General features: G+C 32.7%; 1 protein-coding gene across 7 annotated transcripts in view; it reads right to left on the reverse strand.

Annotated features, from left to right (window-relative positions):
* The window catches only part of ERC2 (ELKS/RAB6-interacting/CAST family member 2), a 550,520-nt gene that overhangs the window by 307,267 nt on the left and 225,988 nt on the right, over positions 1 to 17,265 (reverse strand). For 5 of the 7 annotated variants that reach the window (XR_011812383.1, XR_011812380.1, XR_011812381.1 and 2 more), the window contains 5 exons: positions 12,519 to 12,659; positions 11,826 to 11,966; positions 8,320 to 8,355; positions 2,711 to 2,740; positions 1,587 to 1,780 (listed from right to left, as the gene is read on the reverse strand). Coding sequence is in view for 2 of the 7 variants with exons in the window: in XM_072044083.1 (XP_071900184.1) it covers positions 1,587 to 1,780; positions 2,711 to 2,740; positions 8,320 to 8,355; positions 11,826 to 11,966; positions 12,519 to 12,659 (542 nt within the window). In the remaining 5 variants the exon portion in view is untranslated. The remainder of the gene's footprint in view (positions 1 to 1,586; positions 1,781 to 2,710; positions 2,741 to 8,319; positions 8,356 to 11,825; positions 11,967 to 12,518; positions 12,660 to 17,265) is intronic. The other 2 variants (XR_011812382.1, XR_003500250.3) reach the window with 2 other exon arrangements.

Genomic DNA, 17,265 nt, shown 5'->3' on the forward strand with positions numbered 1-17,265 from the left:
CTTAACCCCATAAAGTGGATAAACTGAGCTTTGACTCCACCTCTTCCCTTCAATAATGAGCCAATCAAGTAGTCATTAAAATCAGAAAAAGCAGTAGCACTTCATAAAATGTTACAGTAATTTACACTCCACCGAACCCCCTAGAAAGGGGAATTTCAACATCAAAGTTCCCTGTCTAGGGACGCCAACGGGTGGCACAGTTATATAAAGATTTAGATTTTTGGCCAATATTTTTCGAAAATGAGGAAGAGGGAGGGAAAACAACTTAAATTTTAGAGAAACCCAAGGTGATCCTGATTAATAGGAAGAGTTAGATACTCACTGTCTAAAAATATTTCCCTATTACAATATTATGTTGCTGACAGTTTGCTAGGCTTGCTGTACCAAACAACCACTTTGTGTCTGTCTCTTGGACGTGTTGGAGGTCTCTTCCAACCTAGATGATTCTGTGATTCTGTGATGTGATGAGAAAAGTAATTACTAAGTTTGTCCTCATGTAAACAGATTACATGTCAAGTACAAATCTTTATTTATCACTTTAAATTTGAGGTCTCTATTCTCATGGCACATTGATTGATAACTACATACCATTCCTTATTATTATTAAATCAAACCTGTGCCAAATGTCTTCAGAAAAAGGTAGGTTTTGGCAACAGAACTGTGGAGGTTGTTAAGTCATCATCAATAGGAGACATTCTACAAAGCTTCCTTTCCAAGGTGATTGTTTTGCTCCCCCTAAGGTAACCAATATTTCTGACAGATCTTCCTGTTTCATGGTAATTCTCCCTAACAGGACATAGCAGTGCTATGTCTTGATGGGAACTATAACAATAAACAGAAGATCTCTTAAATTGCAATTTTGGCACACTGAAACCTCTTTTCTTCCAACTTGATCACTAGAAAGCAGTATGTAAAACATTTGAAAAAGTAAAATTCATTTACGTAAGAGTGCTTAGGAGTACGGAAAGAGAACAAAGAATTCAGAAACACAGAAATTTCTCATCAAACAAATGGCAACTTTATCTCAGATTATTTAATTACAAAAAAGGGCATGAGACAAATTGACCCCCAAACCATTCTATCTCCATTAAGGAAAGACCATACTACCTTCCCACAATTAAGAAAAAAAAAAAAAAAAAAAAAAAAGGTCAACATCAAAAAACACTCATCTGAAGAAGGCAACCATTTCTCAGAAAACCACTAAGAAATACTGACAGCACAAGAGCAGAAATACTTACCAACGCTTTTCAGGACCTCTTAGAACTAGTGATCCTGTTTGCATTGAAGAAACATATATGGGGACAGCTTTGATTTACCTGTTACTAGAAAGACAAGGCTGTTGCCCTAACAGGAGGGCTGTCACTGTAAATTGTATATGGCTTTTCCTATGTACGTTCTTTTTATGGAGACAGGAGATGTGATTCTTAAGTATCAATCTTTTTCACTTCTGATACAATTTTACAAAACATCACAAATGTCCTCTTAAAAACATATACATGTATTCTACCCTTAACTTCTCTTCTCTTTAGTGAAGATCAAGTACATAAAAATGCCACTTAACAGAAAACAAATAATACAAAAATTACCTTTCTAACTCAGCAATTTTCTTATCTTTGTCATTCTTCTCATTCTCTACTTCCTTGAGTATTTCTAGAAGTCTGTCAACCTCGGCCTGCGCTTTGCCACATTCTTCTCTATAGTATGATGCCTCTTTGTCAAGCTGTTTCATTCTGTCTGCAAATTCCGGGTTCATCCGTGCCTCCTCTTCAGCCTCATGAGCCTTCAGAATCAATATTAAAAATAATAATAATAATAATACTGACAGTAATTTACATAGCTTTAAGAGCTTTGCTTCTTCAATCTTGGAGTTAAAATTTTCATTAAAAAGGATTATAGGTATTTCTGTCAGATAATATTTTTCTACAGAAGTTTTATAAAAGGAATTCAAGTACCCTCACAGTCTAAAATTACTTTCAAATGCTATCTTACCAAAGCTTCATCCTGTAGTGGGAGGGCATTTATTAAACAAAAAGAGTGCTGTTTGGTTGGTTGTTTTTTTTTGTTTTGTTTTGTTTCTTAACATGACCATGGTTTAAGGCTGTTGTTTTGTTGTTTTAATTTAAAAAAAATCACCTTGTAACTCATTTAATTCACTTCATGCTTCTTAAGTCTTTCAAATGTATAGACACTCTCTCTCCATACATGTATGCTTTTTTCATGAGCATACACAGATATATATATATTGTAATCTGTATCACCAGATGTTTCAAATACAGCTTGATACTAAGAATATGAAAGTAAGAAATTGTTTATATGCAGTGCTGCTTTCAAAAGAAAAACCAATGAACTAAAAAGTTTCTTTCAGCAGACATTTTACCAAATAATCCTTTTTATTTTTATCTTTTTTAATTTTATTTATTTATTTATTCCATTCTCATGAATACTTAGCCTGAAACATCAGAAAACAAGCTCATTAGTGACAATGGCACAAACCTGGCAAACACATGCATGGATGGGTGGCAGTTTCACAGACAAGAACAAATGCAATGAACACAACAGTGCTGAGCCCAATCATACATCCCATCAAATCTAATGGCAAAAACCCAATTAACATCAATGGGAGCATGATCAGGCATCAAGTGCTTCAAACTGTTGGCTGGTATAATCACACACAGATGGAAACAACAATGCACTGCAATGCTTCGCCTACCCCTTGCTTCCCATTATTCCTAATTGGCATCTTGAAAGAGCAGGCAAGGAAAAAACAAGTAGTTTAATGCAGTGCACATTAAACATAGAAAATTCAGATAACATGTTCTTAGTATACAAAAATTTTACAGAAATTCAGGATGTTTAGAACTGAAAGTCCTCCAACTATCTTATTATGCAGAAGAAAATTGGGATTATCTTCTTAATTTCAGGGAATAGACGATGCAAGCAAGCAATGGAAGAAATGCCGGTCAAAATGAAACATGCATGTTTTGGAAAGAATTAATATAAAATACAGCTATTAGAAGGTTCATATTCTTTGCAATGGTAAAATTTTCTGTATAAATAAAGAATAAGTCTGGGTTTAGTATAAATACAACAATAAAAAATGAGAAATGAGATTACTGGAAAGAAAATTAGGAATTTTGTTCGTAACATATCATTTAAGCATGAGGATAGTAAGAAAAAGATAGATGATTTCATGTTTTATTTATCCCATTGTGAGATTTTTAATCAGAAGGAATATTTAGTTACCAATACAGGAGAAGCCATAACAGGAATTACCATAATAGGAGAAGCCTACAAAACTTACGAGCCTTGCTCTTCAAATATTCCAATGTTGCTCTTCAAATGTTCTATTTGGGATGCTCAAGCCCTTATAAAGGAGTTTCCTAACAGAGCTCATTTCAAGGTAATACCCACAGAGATGTTAGCAAGAGATTCATTTTCATCCTCCTACATCTCCCTGATTTAATATTAAAGTTTGATTTATTTTATGCTGAGTTTTAGCTGTGTCAAGAAATTTACTTTCAGCTAGCTATGTAATTTTTTAATTAAAAGCAATATGCAGACTGCCAATTATTTGAGACACTGGGTACCATTTCCAACCTGCACACTACTTCCATTTTCCACCAGTTCTATTAAGAAATTAGACAATATTTTACCTCTCCAAAACGGGACCTAAGTGTTCTTTCACAAAGAATAAACAAGTGAAGGAGAAAAATAATTCAAATGTTGGTAAATGTAAATTCACTCAAAAAAAGTAGAAAAAAAAAAAAAAAACACTCCTCTCTTTAAAATACTAGCAAAACTATGCAAAAGGCATTTTGTTCCATATTGCTCTTCAGATTCCTCCTCATCTCTTAAGGGTATGAACAGAATTTCAGTTCCACTCTAAAGCTATCGCCATTTCATATTCTTCCCTGTCACTTTCCCTTTCTATTAGTTTCAATGCATAAGATGCTTATTTGCTGACTTTGGTTCCATCATTTCATAAACAGGCAGAACACCCACCTTTCTGCATCTAGCCTGCCTTTGCAGCTCCAAAGTGCACTGAACAAATCATCTACTGAACAGCTCTTAACTAAAATGTAACCTGAAACAACAGATATAAATTATATTCTCCAGTTTAGCCCTATAATCCTTGCATAACAACATGCTAAGGAAATTGATGTTAAATGGCAAAAGTATTTTCATTTATTCTGATTTCTCTGGTGTTTATAGCATTCCATATTTGTGGGATGTGTTTTTGGAAACTTCCCTACCACAAACTTGGCCATTTCCCTATAGTTCTCAAAATGAAATAGAACCTATAAAATATGATTTACTCCAAATGATTTAGTATCCAACCTCAACAGGGGTTTGACATGCAGCACAATTATCCATAATGTCATATATAAATCAGCATAAGCATTCATTACAGAGGGAAGAATAAGATTATTCAGAAAGAGAGAGAGAAATCATTTTAGCATTAAAAATGACCAAGTTGGTTGCACATCCTATAGAGTATTTTTGGACTATTTACACAAACAAGAGTTTGTTTGCATAAAGGAGGCAGGAATCAGACTTCTACGGAGGTATTGCCTTAAAGGAGGAGGAAATCAAAGTTAGTAAAAATATGGATAGCAAGAACATGAAACTTTTTTTTAAAGGAGCTTTCCCTTGAAGGAAACCCTCATGTTGCTGACAAAGCTGCTGGTACTATAATTGACCAGACAACAAAATAAAGTCCATATGACAGTGCCAGGATAAAGATATATTTTATTTGCAAGATGTGTTTGGATTTGTATGAGTCACCTTTTTTTTTTTTTTTTTTTTTTTAATAATAATTCTTATATGAAGATCACGGATGATTTGTTTCCAGATGGAACTGGACTTCTGAGGTCAAACAGGAGGCCCAACATAGCCTACTGGTGCAGCTCAACTGACATAGTCCCTACTTCCAACCAGGCAGGCTAAATGTGGGAGAAAGGCTTGGATCACTCCTAATCAGAAGCTGTATGGTTAATCGCATACATCAGAAAGTCCCCATCACTTGCAGTTCTCCTCTCTTACACCTATCCTATTTCTATTTCCATCCTCCTTTTTCTTCCCACGTTCTCTGTTTTCCTAGGGAGAATACATTTTCTATTTTTATGAGGAAGAGTACCTTGTATCATGAGTACCTTTCTGCAGCCAGGTAGTTGATCTATTAATCTGTATTTTTAATGCTTACATGTGCAGATTAGACATAGGAAACACAATCCAAAATTTCAATTTTCACACTGGTCTTATGGTCTTTTGTCTGTCATCTTGTGACTACATTGCATATTACATATTATTTTCCAATTGTTTTATATTTTTTATATTTATATATTCCAATTCAATAAAAATAGCATATTGCTAGGAATTTCATTAATTCTTACAGTACGTATATGTCTGTTCCGATATTTTCCTAAGTACTACAAATATTGTAGAATTAAAGTAATATGTCCTCATGTAAACAGCAAATTTCCTACATGAAAACAATAATAGTATGGCACAAACGTATAACATGAATTACTTAGTGAGTTAAAATTCTATGGTACAATCATGCATGCATTATTCTACATAACAGAAATGGATGGATAGATACAGTATTTCATTTTAAAAGCTTCAGACACATACACAGAAATCATTTGAGTGTTAAATAAATTTAAATGAAATGACTGAATTTACATGCAAGAAATTACTTTGTAAGATCCTTCAAATCTTATTACTTTCAGTAATAGATTAATAAAAAAGCCACTATTTTTGTAGTCTGCTTAAAAATCAAGTTATTTATTTACTTATTTAACACTAGGGGCTGCTGTAAGCAATTTAAAGTAAATTCTACAAGTGTCTTAAATTTGAATCTGACATTGCTCTCATGAAGCTTATGGAAAATAAGTCTTTACTATTGAGGAAAAGATATATGTCATTACATTTTTACTACAGGACAAAAACAATCATGTAACTTGTAGTCAACTTTGCACAAGAAATCATTGGGTATTTAAAATGTTCAACTTTCAAAGCAAACATGAATAAAAATGCACCCAATTTTGTTCACATCTTATTTACACAGGCAAATACATTGTGAAATCATTGCACCTCTTCCACCTCAGTACCCTAATGGTATAAATGGTATAACGCATATAAGAACAAAACATTTCCATCCATTGCTGGATTAAAAACATTGGATTCAGCATTGAAAGAAAGTCTTGGAGCCAATACTTTTCCGACATGGTAGAAAACATGAATTCCACAAAAAAAAAAAAAAAAAAAAAAGTTATGTTATTACTGTATAGGCTAAAAGAGGTCCACTCAGAGATTGACTGTTATTTCTGACACATTTAAACAAAGGAGCATTAAAATTTCAGTAGACTGCAATCCATTTTTATGGCTCTTAAACAAAAATAATAATAAAAATAAAATTAAAAAAAAGCATTCTGTTAAATTATGAAGCATAATGTACAAACAAGTTGTTTCAGGACCTGCTATTAATGCCATACCAAAAAAAAAAAAAAAAAAAGTGAAAATTTGGACTTGTGGAATTCAAAAAAAAACATTGTCATCAATTTCAGTGAAGTCACAACCTCAATTTCAAGGTGGTTTGGGGAAAGGAGATCATTCTCAAAAAAAAAAAAAAAAAAAGATTTTTTTTCTTTCAATAAAAAAAAAATATTTTTCAAGAAAAGTTTATTGAAGAAAACCAGTTTTGAGGAGGATACACTACAATTACTGTCTGGTACCAAAGGAAAAGGATCTTGCATCCATTATTTCAGAACAGACATGTTAGTATTTCAGAAAATTAAGCATGAAAAGCAGGGGAAGAAAAAAAAAAGTAAACTGTCTGACTTTGGAATATCACAGACAAATAGACTAGGAATAAACAAACAAATTCCATATAGCAAAGTAACTAATACTGAAATAATGACTGGAAAGCATTTAAGAAAATCAAGAGAAAAGTAACACAAAATAGACTCCAGTCTGAAGAGACGTGCACAGTAGGAGTGCAAATGATATGAATAGGAAATGTAACAACCACAAAGGTGATATGTGATACAGAATAAAAAAGTTTTTATAGTTCAAAGGGGAAAGGCCTGACTAGCAGCATGCTAGATAGTAGAAGCGATAACATCAGACCTTATGCTACTTAAAAATGATTCATGACAGGATTCAAAATAAAGTTAACCAATAATTTCAAAAGTAAATATGGCATATTTCTTGCGACTCTCTTTTCCTATGCACAAATCATGACATATCTACTACATGGCTAGACTTAGCTATAGGAGACTCCAAAGCTGGAATCCTTGTCCACCACTATTAATGGTGAAATTCTGATTTACTTTGGTGAAGGCAATACTTACCCTAATGCACATTATCATATTACTTAATAAAACCTATATATTCCTACATATATATCTAGGCATATACTCCTATATATAGGAATATATACTCCTCCTATAAATACTGTGCCAATTACATGGTAATTCCAGGTATGATTACTGTGTAAACTTTAGTTTGTAAATTGCCATTACAATCCAGTTGCATCATTATTTCTGTCCTGCGATGCTCACAGCACATGTTAAATACAGCTCAGCAAAGAAAAGTTCTCTACAAAGAAAATGTTTATTACTGCTCTTAAAACAGAAAAGGGTACACACTTAAGTCAAAAGGGTCGATACTGTGCGATTAAAGCAGACATTAGCAAGAATAATAATACTAAACAAGTCAAAGTAATAATACTTGGCTTTTTCAAAACTGCTGCTTGCATTCATCATTATATATTTCAGTATTTTCTTGGATTAAAAACTATCTTTTGATATTCTTAATGTATATAAGCTGAATGTGAACTGAATATCACTTTTACGTGAGTAAAGTTGATAAGAATTATTTTAGCGTTATGGCTTTTTGAAAATATTACCAGTCACATCCTAGATACTATTGTTCACCTAATCAATTCAGTCACTTATTATAAAATGACTAAATTAAAAGTTATTTGTTTGAAGGATCAAATAAAGTACTCCACAAGAAGGAATCAAAAAGCTAAGCAAAAAAAAAAAAAAAAGGCATGCTTCTCTAATGGAGAAGTTGAGGACCTAAAGGCTAGGATACTTGTGTTTTTAAAAGAAATATAATATGTAGTTTAATACATTTCATATTCTTAAAATGGCCTTGAAGTCCACAAAGTTTACTTATCTGGATATAATGGATACAGCATAGTGAGCATCAGAAATATTCTGCAAAGCTCCACAGAGGAAGAGCACAACAAGAGATAATGGATCCTCATGCTTTTGTATGTTACAGATGGCATTTTTAAAAAGAACTTACTGGATTGTACATCTGATTGAACAACTGTTCAGCTTGCTACATTGCAAAGTTGGAAGGGAGTGAAGCAGAGACAGGAAAAGAGGGAAAGATCCATGAAAACAGCATTAGCTCAACAAAACCAGTGCATTTGCACAGAAGAACTTGTCATTAAAAAAAAAAAAAAAAATAGAAATTTAAGATTCTAAACATTCCTTCGTGAAAGTGAGAGGCACAAGGGAAACATAAATGTTGACTTTGGCTCCTAAAAAAGAATAGCTGGAGTAAGATATTTAACATTTGTGTTACTTTCCCTTTCTCAAGTTAAATTACCCATGAAATAAAGAAAGGGGTCCACTTTTGATGATACATTAAGCGCTGCTCTTAAGCAATGAATCACGAGAAGTGCTTTTGGCTGAGGCTGCAATTTATCACCAAAGCTTCAAAGATGGTAATAATAAAAGATTAATTAAATTCTATCATTAAATTTATTACTTTTCTTTTGTTTAACACAAGACTGAATTTTCTATGCACAATGACTTTTGCACAGTACAGCTTGGCAAAAAGTCCTTTAGTGACTGCAAATATGTCAGTAAGCAAGTAAATTTAAAATAATGACAAACAAAAGGAGGAAATTCTGAGGTGGATAATCATATTTTATATACACACACACAAAATACTTAGCTACTTATTAAGGTAATCCCTACTGTTCTTTCACTAATAACAATACAAGATAAGTCAACAAGAAGTCTATGAACTTATGGCACAAAGTATCAAACATTCTCCTAGTTTTCATTTTTTTATTTGTAACTTCATGAATTTCAATGCTTCATCTTTAGCACAAAAAGTTTAATAAGCATGTCTATGGCTTTAAATATTATTTTGTGTACCAAAATATAGTATAGTAATATGAATAATTACTCTTTATGAACATCTTACTTGTTACTTTAAATTTGTCCACTCTTTAAAATTAATAGTGATTTTAAAATCAGCATGTTTCCTTTTAATGAAATGCAAACAATTCAGCTGAGTAATACTGAAAAATATTTCTATCTAATCAGATTTGATCAAAAGCCTCTTAATAGTCAAAAAATGAATCTTATTCTCTCCAACAACAACAAAAAAAAGGAAAGTGTGTAAACTAGGAAATATAAACTTTAAAAAAAAAATAGTTGTTTATACTTGCCCCTTGCACACATTTTCTTTCAGTCATGGCATTTATTACTGTTAGTACTCATGGAAGAGAGCAAATCCTAGCAACTGTGCACAGATTATATTCATATTTATTAGCATAACTTGGTACAACATAAATCAAAATTTAGCTATGATCATTTTAAAATACCATAATGAAAAAGTGTCTTGTCTATGTTATTTTATAGAGAGGAGTCATATATAAGCTGCACTCAAATTTCTCAAAACAAGAGACAGCCTTTGGAGTCGATTTGAAAAAGATACGTTGTTCAATTCCTCCAAGCTTCTGTAGTGGGTAATGTTCATACATGTGAACATATGCATAAGCACTCATAAGCACACTTACGAGCCGTGCATGTTAATTTACTCTGAATTATATTGATGCTGCCTCCTACTCTAACGCAGACATATACAAGAATAACCCAGTTTTCTATTTCAGTTAGTTTACTAAGGAGTGAAAACACAGTGAAGGTAGATTTCTGGGGACCCGTTACTTTTAACGCAGGATATTTACAGGTCTGAACATAAAGTATTTTATTAGAGAAAACGTGACTTGAAAATTACTGTTTGGAGTCTACTATCATTAACAGTCACTGTTTCTGTTCAAAAAACAGAAACTTCTTCTGCCCACAAAGAAGGTTGTAACTACATTTTATTGTGGAAATACCTGGTCTCCTACAAATGTTGGGTGAGTTTCCATGGGGGCTTTATGCTGTATTTATGATATAATAAAACTATTATGTTTTCAACTTTCATTTAATAATTCTTTGTATTTATACACAAGGAACATACTCCTTTTCTATATGAAAGACATCCCAGACACTCTCTGACTTTTATAAGTGCTTATTTTTCTATGACCATAAGATGTGTTTATATGTACAGCCATGGAAGATTGACTTAGGATTTCAAGTCCTTATGATTATTTTGATTTTAAAGTGATCTGTGCTTTATGCTTTTTGTTTGTTTGTTTCACTAATTTGTTTTTGTTTTTTTTTTTTTTCATTGCAGACAAATAAGATATTTCAGATTGTAAAGAAGTACATTTTGTAGCAAAGTGCAATGTAAGCTGAATTATTTTCAAGCAAAAGAAAACAAAAAAAAAAAAAAAAAAGACTTCCAGTGAAACAGCTTATTTGGATATTTTAATTCTGGCATCAATAGCACTTACAAGCTACACAACTTATAAAGGAGCTGTATTTTAATTAAAAGCTTTTGTATATGTTAATTTGAAAACATTCCTTTCTTTCATCTCCACAACTAAACATATAATACTGCCAGCTAACTGCACATATTCTTTCGGAATTAAAAATAATAGAATTCTAAGATTTTCATTCTAGTATCCTTTACACTTCGCAGTAACTTCTTCACACGTTAAGGGTATTGAAACTCTGCTTAAACATGGAGCAGGATACTACTCAACCTGTGTAAAAAAAAAAGTCAGAATATTATCCTAACAGTGGTAACATTCATAGAACATATGAACACTTTTCTAGGAAATGAAACATGTTTGCCCTACACTTACTCACGAACTACAGAAGGCAAACAATGTCTGAACCCATCAAATGTGTCATGACATTGGCATTTGAACAATGAGAGCAGACATAACCAGGTGACACAGAAACAAGTCAAAGAAATAATGTATGGTAGAAAAGGCATCCACAACCTTGCAAATCATTTAAGCAAAAAATATATTAATGCATCAATTTAAATAAAACCATGTTATAAAAAATAGAATTTGGATGTTTTCCTTTAAATGTTTTCTTCTTTATTTCTTATTGAATTGCTAGCTGAGGTAAGCTTTCTGTTTGTTTGCTTAATTATCACAAACATACATTCATCAACAAAAAAAAAAAAAAAAAAAAAAAAAAGGCAGAAATAAAACCCAACTAGAAATTCCATTTTAGAAGCAGACTTCTTTTTCATTAGTAGGTTCTGCTTTCACTTTTTTCCTCGTACTATGAGCATTTCTATCTACTTCTAATAAAGGTATAAATTCATTCACATAAAAATTGATGGTTCGATAATTTCTCCCTGCCTTTCTACTTTCCCTCTAGTGTCCTGTTCCCAGTTCATTTATTTGAATCAGCTTCTCAGAATTCCCTCATATAGGTAATCAAGATAATTTTGGAGGCTTCTAATGGCTTTGGTACAAGCCTCTTAAGAAAAAGTTAGAAGTATTTGATGCAAGCATCAGCAAACACCATCGGTAGATTTTAGATTTACTCTAGAAGAGTAAACAAGTTCATCTTTTCAACATGAGAGCTTTGGGTGTGGTCCTTTCTTATTTTTTTTTTCCCTGATTATTGCTGGGTTTTGTTTGTTTTTAAGATGGAACTTACCTTTTTCAACTGTGCTTCCAACTTACTACACTCTTCTTTCTTTTGTTCTATGGCTATTTCTAAAGACTTAAGTTTGGAGTCTCTTTTCAGCCCTGCTGATGCCAATGAAGATGCATGTTCTTTGAGATCGATTAAACTAGACTGAAAAATGACCAAGAGCAAAAGGTTAATTCCTAGTCACCACGACACTAACTTATTGCCAATTTAGTAATCACTTGGATCCTGTTCCCCCTCCCCTTCCTCAAAAAGAGTTGACACAAGGATAAGCATGTTTAGCCAAAGACAGCATTTTGAGAATACAACCAAAAAGAATCACAGGAGCTTGCATGCAGTGAAACACTGAAACATTCATAATACAGACAAGTTGACATTATTTTCTGGAGGTACAATTACTTTGAAGTCTGTTAATCTGACTGACAAGTGAAAACAGGATCAACAATTAAATATTTGAGCCTTGTGGAGGCTTATGTAGAGGAAAAAGTAGCAAAGACGATACACAACTATGCAAAAAGTAAGGCAATATTTTATGTACAAAAGTGAGGACTGTGAAGAATGCCTAAGAAAATAGAAGTTCAATAAAAGCTGACCACTGAGGTGGCAGAGCTTCACTACTTTAAATGGTTCAAGAGTAATCCTAATGCACTTTCTTTCATCATCATGACATAGAACATAGATTTTACTGTGAAGACTGACCTCTTTTTCTGTCAGCTCAGCTTGTAAAGCATTAACTTTCTCCTTCAGGTCTTTGTTTTCTTTTTTATAAGATTCGATTTCTTCAAGTCTTTCTCTGTCATCTCGCTCCCTTTGCTCCTTCAAGCGCTCTATTATTCTTTCCTAACAAGGGAAAGGATTGCAAAATGCAAAAGTTGGGAATCATTCTAAGAAAAGCAAGAATAAAATTTCTTTACATTAAGTAGCACTTAGAAAATCAACCTTCAGAAGCAGAGGATGACTGATAAGTTAATGATATTAAAGTCAGTGGAAGAGTTCCCCTGCTTTCAGTAGCATCAGATCAAGGTTTTCAATACTTGATGAGTGTACACTCAAGTGTACACTCATAGTACAGAAGCTTCATTTAATATCTATATTGCTATGAATATGATTAGTCTTGTGATAAATATGGAAAGTTATTCATCCTAGTAATGCATTTGCTGATGCAGAAAGACACAGAAAAGATACTCTGATACGACTTATATTATCCAAAGGAAGATTCTTCTCCATCTAATTAATAGTGACCCTACACATATTTAAACTCAACCATGTTTTTCAATATTTTGATGACTTCTTTTGACTATTATAAGGATTGCTAGAAATCATCAGTCAGGGACTGGGTGTTTAATTCAAAAGGTAAATGCAAAAATCACATACAGTAGTATGGTTTTGTTAAGCCTTGACTACATTCTTCAAAATCACATTCTACCAATACTCAAAGAATGCAAATACTAGACAGAATAATATTTAGGGTAAAATAAAATAACCACTGGAAGTAAATTTGAATTGGTAATAGGCCAATTTAAGCAGAGTTATCAGTGGAACTACTAGAGCAATCTTGGAAGTGGTTATCAGGGAATCAAGAAAAGCAACGTAATTTAGGAAAGTTAAATGAACATGGGACAAAACCACATCCTGACTGAAGTTCTACGGTACCAGTGGCAAGGCTCAGGTAGAGCCATTAGCATTCTCATGGATCCTATTCAAATCATTTTGTACTTATGCTGGAAAACTCCAAGGAGGAGCATAAGAATAGGATCAATGCTTAAAATAATATTTCACATAACTATAAAGTCTGATGGAAGCTTAATATTATTAGAAAAAAGAGAAAAATATCTTATGCTAATTCCCTCTGTCCATGACTCCTTATACTGTGTATATATATATACATACACACACATATATACATACTGCACATATATACACTTCATTCTACTGCCAGTACAGTACACATATGCACACAAGGTTTTCCTTTACCCATATCAATGTACTCTCAGCTGTGGTTATTATACCTCAGCAATCATTACAATGCAAGCAATATTTCAGCAGCTGCACATCTCATTTTGATTTCCAATTAGCTTAGTCAATTTAATGAAAGAAAACAAAATTATTTATGAAAGTTAGCTTAAGTAGTAACAGCACTTTTAAAAAGCATCTATTGTGTGGACTATCCTGGTTATTCATTCATTTTGTCCACATGTTAGGTACAACGTTCCTCTGAACTCTAGAGGTCTTATGAAGATTGCTTCTGAACCTTCCAAAGCTCAACACACATCTTGCAAAAAGCCAACTGTCAATATTTATATGTTTTTTTTTAATTAAAAAGAAAAAAAAAAAAAAAGCCTAAACTCAAGGCTGTGCTTTTCATGCCAGCAGTCACCAACTTCAGAGATATTCAGAGTTGCACTGGACAAGATCTCGAACAAACTGCTATATTTGACCCTGCTCTTTGAGCAGGTTTGGACTAGATAATGTGCAGAGGTCTTTTCCAGTCACCGTGGTTCTGTGGAAAAGGCAGAAATGTTTTCAAGATTCTGCACCTCAAGCATAATTTGTTTCCCGTCTGCTCATTCTCCCTCTCCCTATTTTCACAATTCAACCCAATGCAACACTGACCAAATCAGCAATCCTGCTGACAGCAGTCCAGTGCCTCTGCTTGTTGTCTGCTCCTCCTTTTGTATTGAATAGGACTTAGTTACTAGAAAACACTGCATTTTCAGAAGACTGGAAAGTTTTCTGTAAATGTCCCCTTATATTTTCCATTTCTGTAGACCTACCTTTCACCAAGCATCCATTTACTCATTTTCCTATCATTTAAACACCGTATTTGTGGTATGGATTGGTATGTGGTATCGTATTTGTTAAGTTTAAAACTAATAATCAGTTTCTATGGATTTATGAATTGAACAAGTATTTTATTACTTTATATTACTGAATTAAAATTTGGTTACACAGAACACAATTTGACTTTACGGGGACAATATTTAAATGCCAATTCAGGAAATAAAAACATTCCACTTCTCATAGAGATCTAAACTTATTTGGAATGTCTCCAATGTTTGCTGTTGTTTATTAGAAAGGTAACTGCAGACCCCTCTGTATTTTCAATTAAGCATACTAGACTTTTAAGTTCAATTTTAATTTTTATAGCTCTTTACTTTTATTTTAAATATTTAAAAATAAACTTTCTTTTGTGTTATGTCTATATAGTAAACAATTTATTATGCAACATAGATTATGTAATGTGAGCTGTTAAAATATCAAAAGCAGATGTGGAGTATTAATGGAGTATACACATGCTTGCTAAATGAGTAATCTATTACTGTATGTGAAGCTAGACTTAAATGCAAAATGTGTTATATTTCAAATATTTTCCTTATAGAGCCAATTCAAACATTTATGTTCCTATGATAAATGATTTTTTTTTCTTCCAGTTATATAATATTGGCTTCCAGCTGTAACGCTTTGTTTTACCAATAGTTGGAATAAAAAAACAACATTACACAGTATTTTATAATGTTAAATATCATCAGGAGTTCTTAAACAATCAGATGAAGGTCTTTACTAAACAATTATGTTTGAGTTTGCAAATATATGTATTTGGAATCTCTTAGATATTGACATACAATCACCACTATATTGACTTATCTTGTATTAAGAATATGGCATAGTTATTATTTCCTACTGAATTCCTGAGGAAAACACCTTTCAAAAAGCTGGAAGTTCACACAGCTACTTTCATTCTGTGTCTAGTATTCCAGTGGCAACAGGGACTCCTTTCGTGAGCTTTAGCTATTGAATACGCCTATTACAGTACTAGTGTGACTGTAAGAATCTTCACATAAAACAGTAAAGACTACCACATATACTCATAGCCCTATTCATTTCATTCAGAAATATAAATTGATGGCATACTACATTCCACTTCATTCACATGGTACAAAAATTAAAAAAAAAAAAAAAAAAGAATTAAATGATATAGCCAAAACCATCTGGCTCAGTGTAATTAAACATTTCAAAGGCAGTATCAACTTGCTTGCACAGAGATACCTAAAACTATGAAGGTGAATGATGCCAGACTTCATACAGACCTCTGACTCATACATACCTGGTAGGACTTCACGTAGAAATATGTTCACGTAGAATGAAGGCAGTTGCACAGCAACATTGTTGAGTATTACACAAATGACAAACCAGCAAATGTAATTTTACTTTTAGCTGGCCTTTGCACTATATGATATGAAATATATGTATATATATATATGTATGGGATATTTAATAAGTCAGAGTTATTCCTAAAAAGAAATTATATAACTCCTTAATACCTTAAATATTAATGTTAAAATTACAATCTCCACTAAGTGGAACAGCTGTTCAGAATATATGTAGTTATTTTTATACTTAGTTCAACACTGGTTCCGTCCTAAAGATTTACTTAGCTAAGTGATATTTTCTGCTATAACAAATTAAACATACTATCATTTAATTTTATTAATAAAACAGTATAAATTTTTCCCTCAGTCAATCACAAAAGAAGACTAATTTTCCTGTCAGCTGCATAGGGCTAAATGTCAAAAACATGTTAAAAGGCCCTAATATACCACGTTTTACTTGATTAACAGCTAGCTTACAGAAATCCCAACAATGTGTTCTTGTTTCAGTCTTATTTGCATTGGCGAGCTTTCCTATGCACTAATCTAGGACCTCACAGGCCTAATCTATTTGCACTTTATCACAGAAGCGGGAACTGAATTGCCACAGCTTATAGCTCTATTATCAGGCATACTCAGTTACTTATCTGCTGTATGCTGCTACAGCAGGGCCAACTTTATAAATATCAGCTTCATGAAAGCAACCTCTTGAGCTGCTTTGGACCAGTGCAAGAGCTGAGATATTCTTTGAAAAGTTTCTTGTTAAAACATCAAGGGAGCTGATAGCAGTTTTGCATATTCTGATGTTAAAACTTTTTTTAATAGGAGTAAACTTATTTTTGGTTTATTGCAATGTAACCTCCATCATTGTTAAGAATTTTCAGCACCTAGTAGAGTGCCTGTGCTTACAGGTAAGGAATTGAATGAGCACATTTTTCAGTTTAGTTCTAAAATGTGCCCAACAGTGACTGAAGTTCTGTTGGTTCATTTCTGGTTCCTGACAAGGAAACAAATGATATCAGCAATATTGCCTGGAAAATAAAAAGAATAAATGGGTCCATTACTGTAAATTTTGATGGTTTTCATATGTCGATAGTTATTACTCATTTAGTGTTATTAAGCCACTTAATCACTAAATCTGAAAGAAAAAGAAAATCCAAGAAAAAACTTGGAATAATCTACTTCTCATGAAGAATTAGGAGCCCTATTTTCTAATTCAGAGCCTAAATCTCTGTCTGAGTATTTTCAAAAGCAACACAAGAAAAATATAAATGCTCAAACATGTCAGTTTGGGAACT

The sequence above is a fragment of the Anas platyrhynchos genome, chromosome 13 (genome assembly GCF_047663525.1).
Source record: "Anas platyrhynchos isolate ZD024472 breed Pekin duck chromosome 13, IASCAAS_PekinDuck_T2T, whole genome shotgun sequence".
Taxonomy (NCBI): Eukaryota; Metazoa; Chordata; class Aves; order Anseriformes; family Anatidae; genus Anas; species Anas platyrhynchos.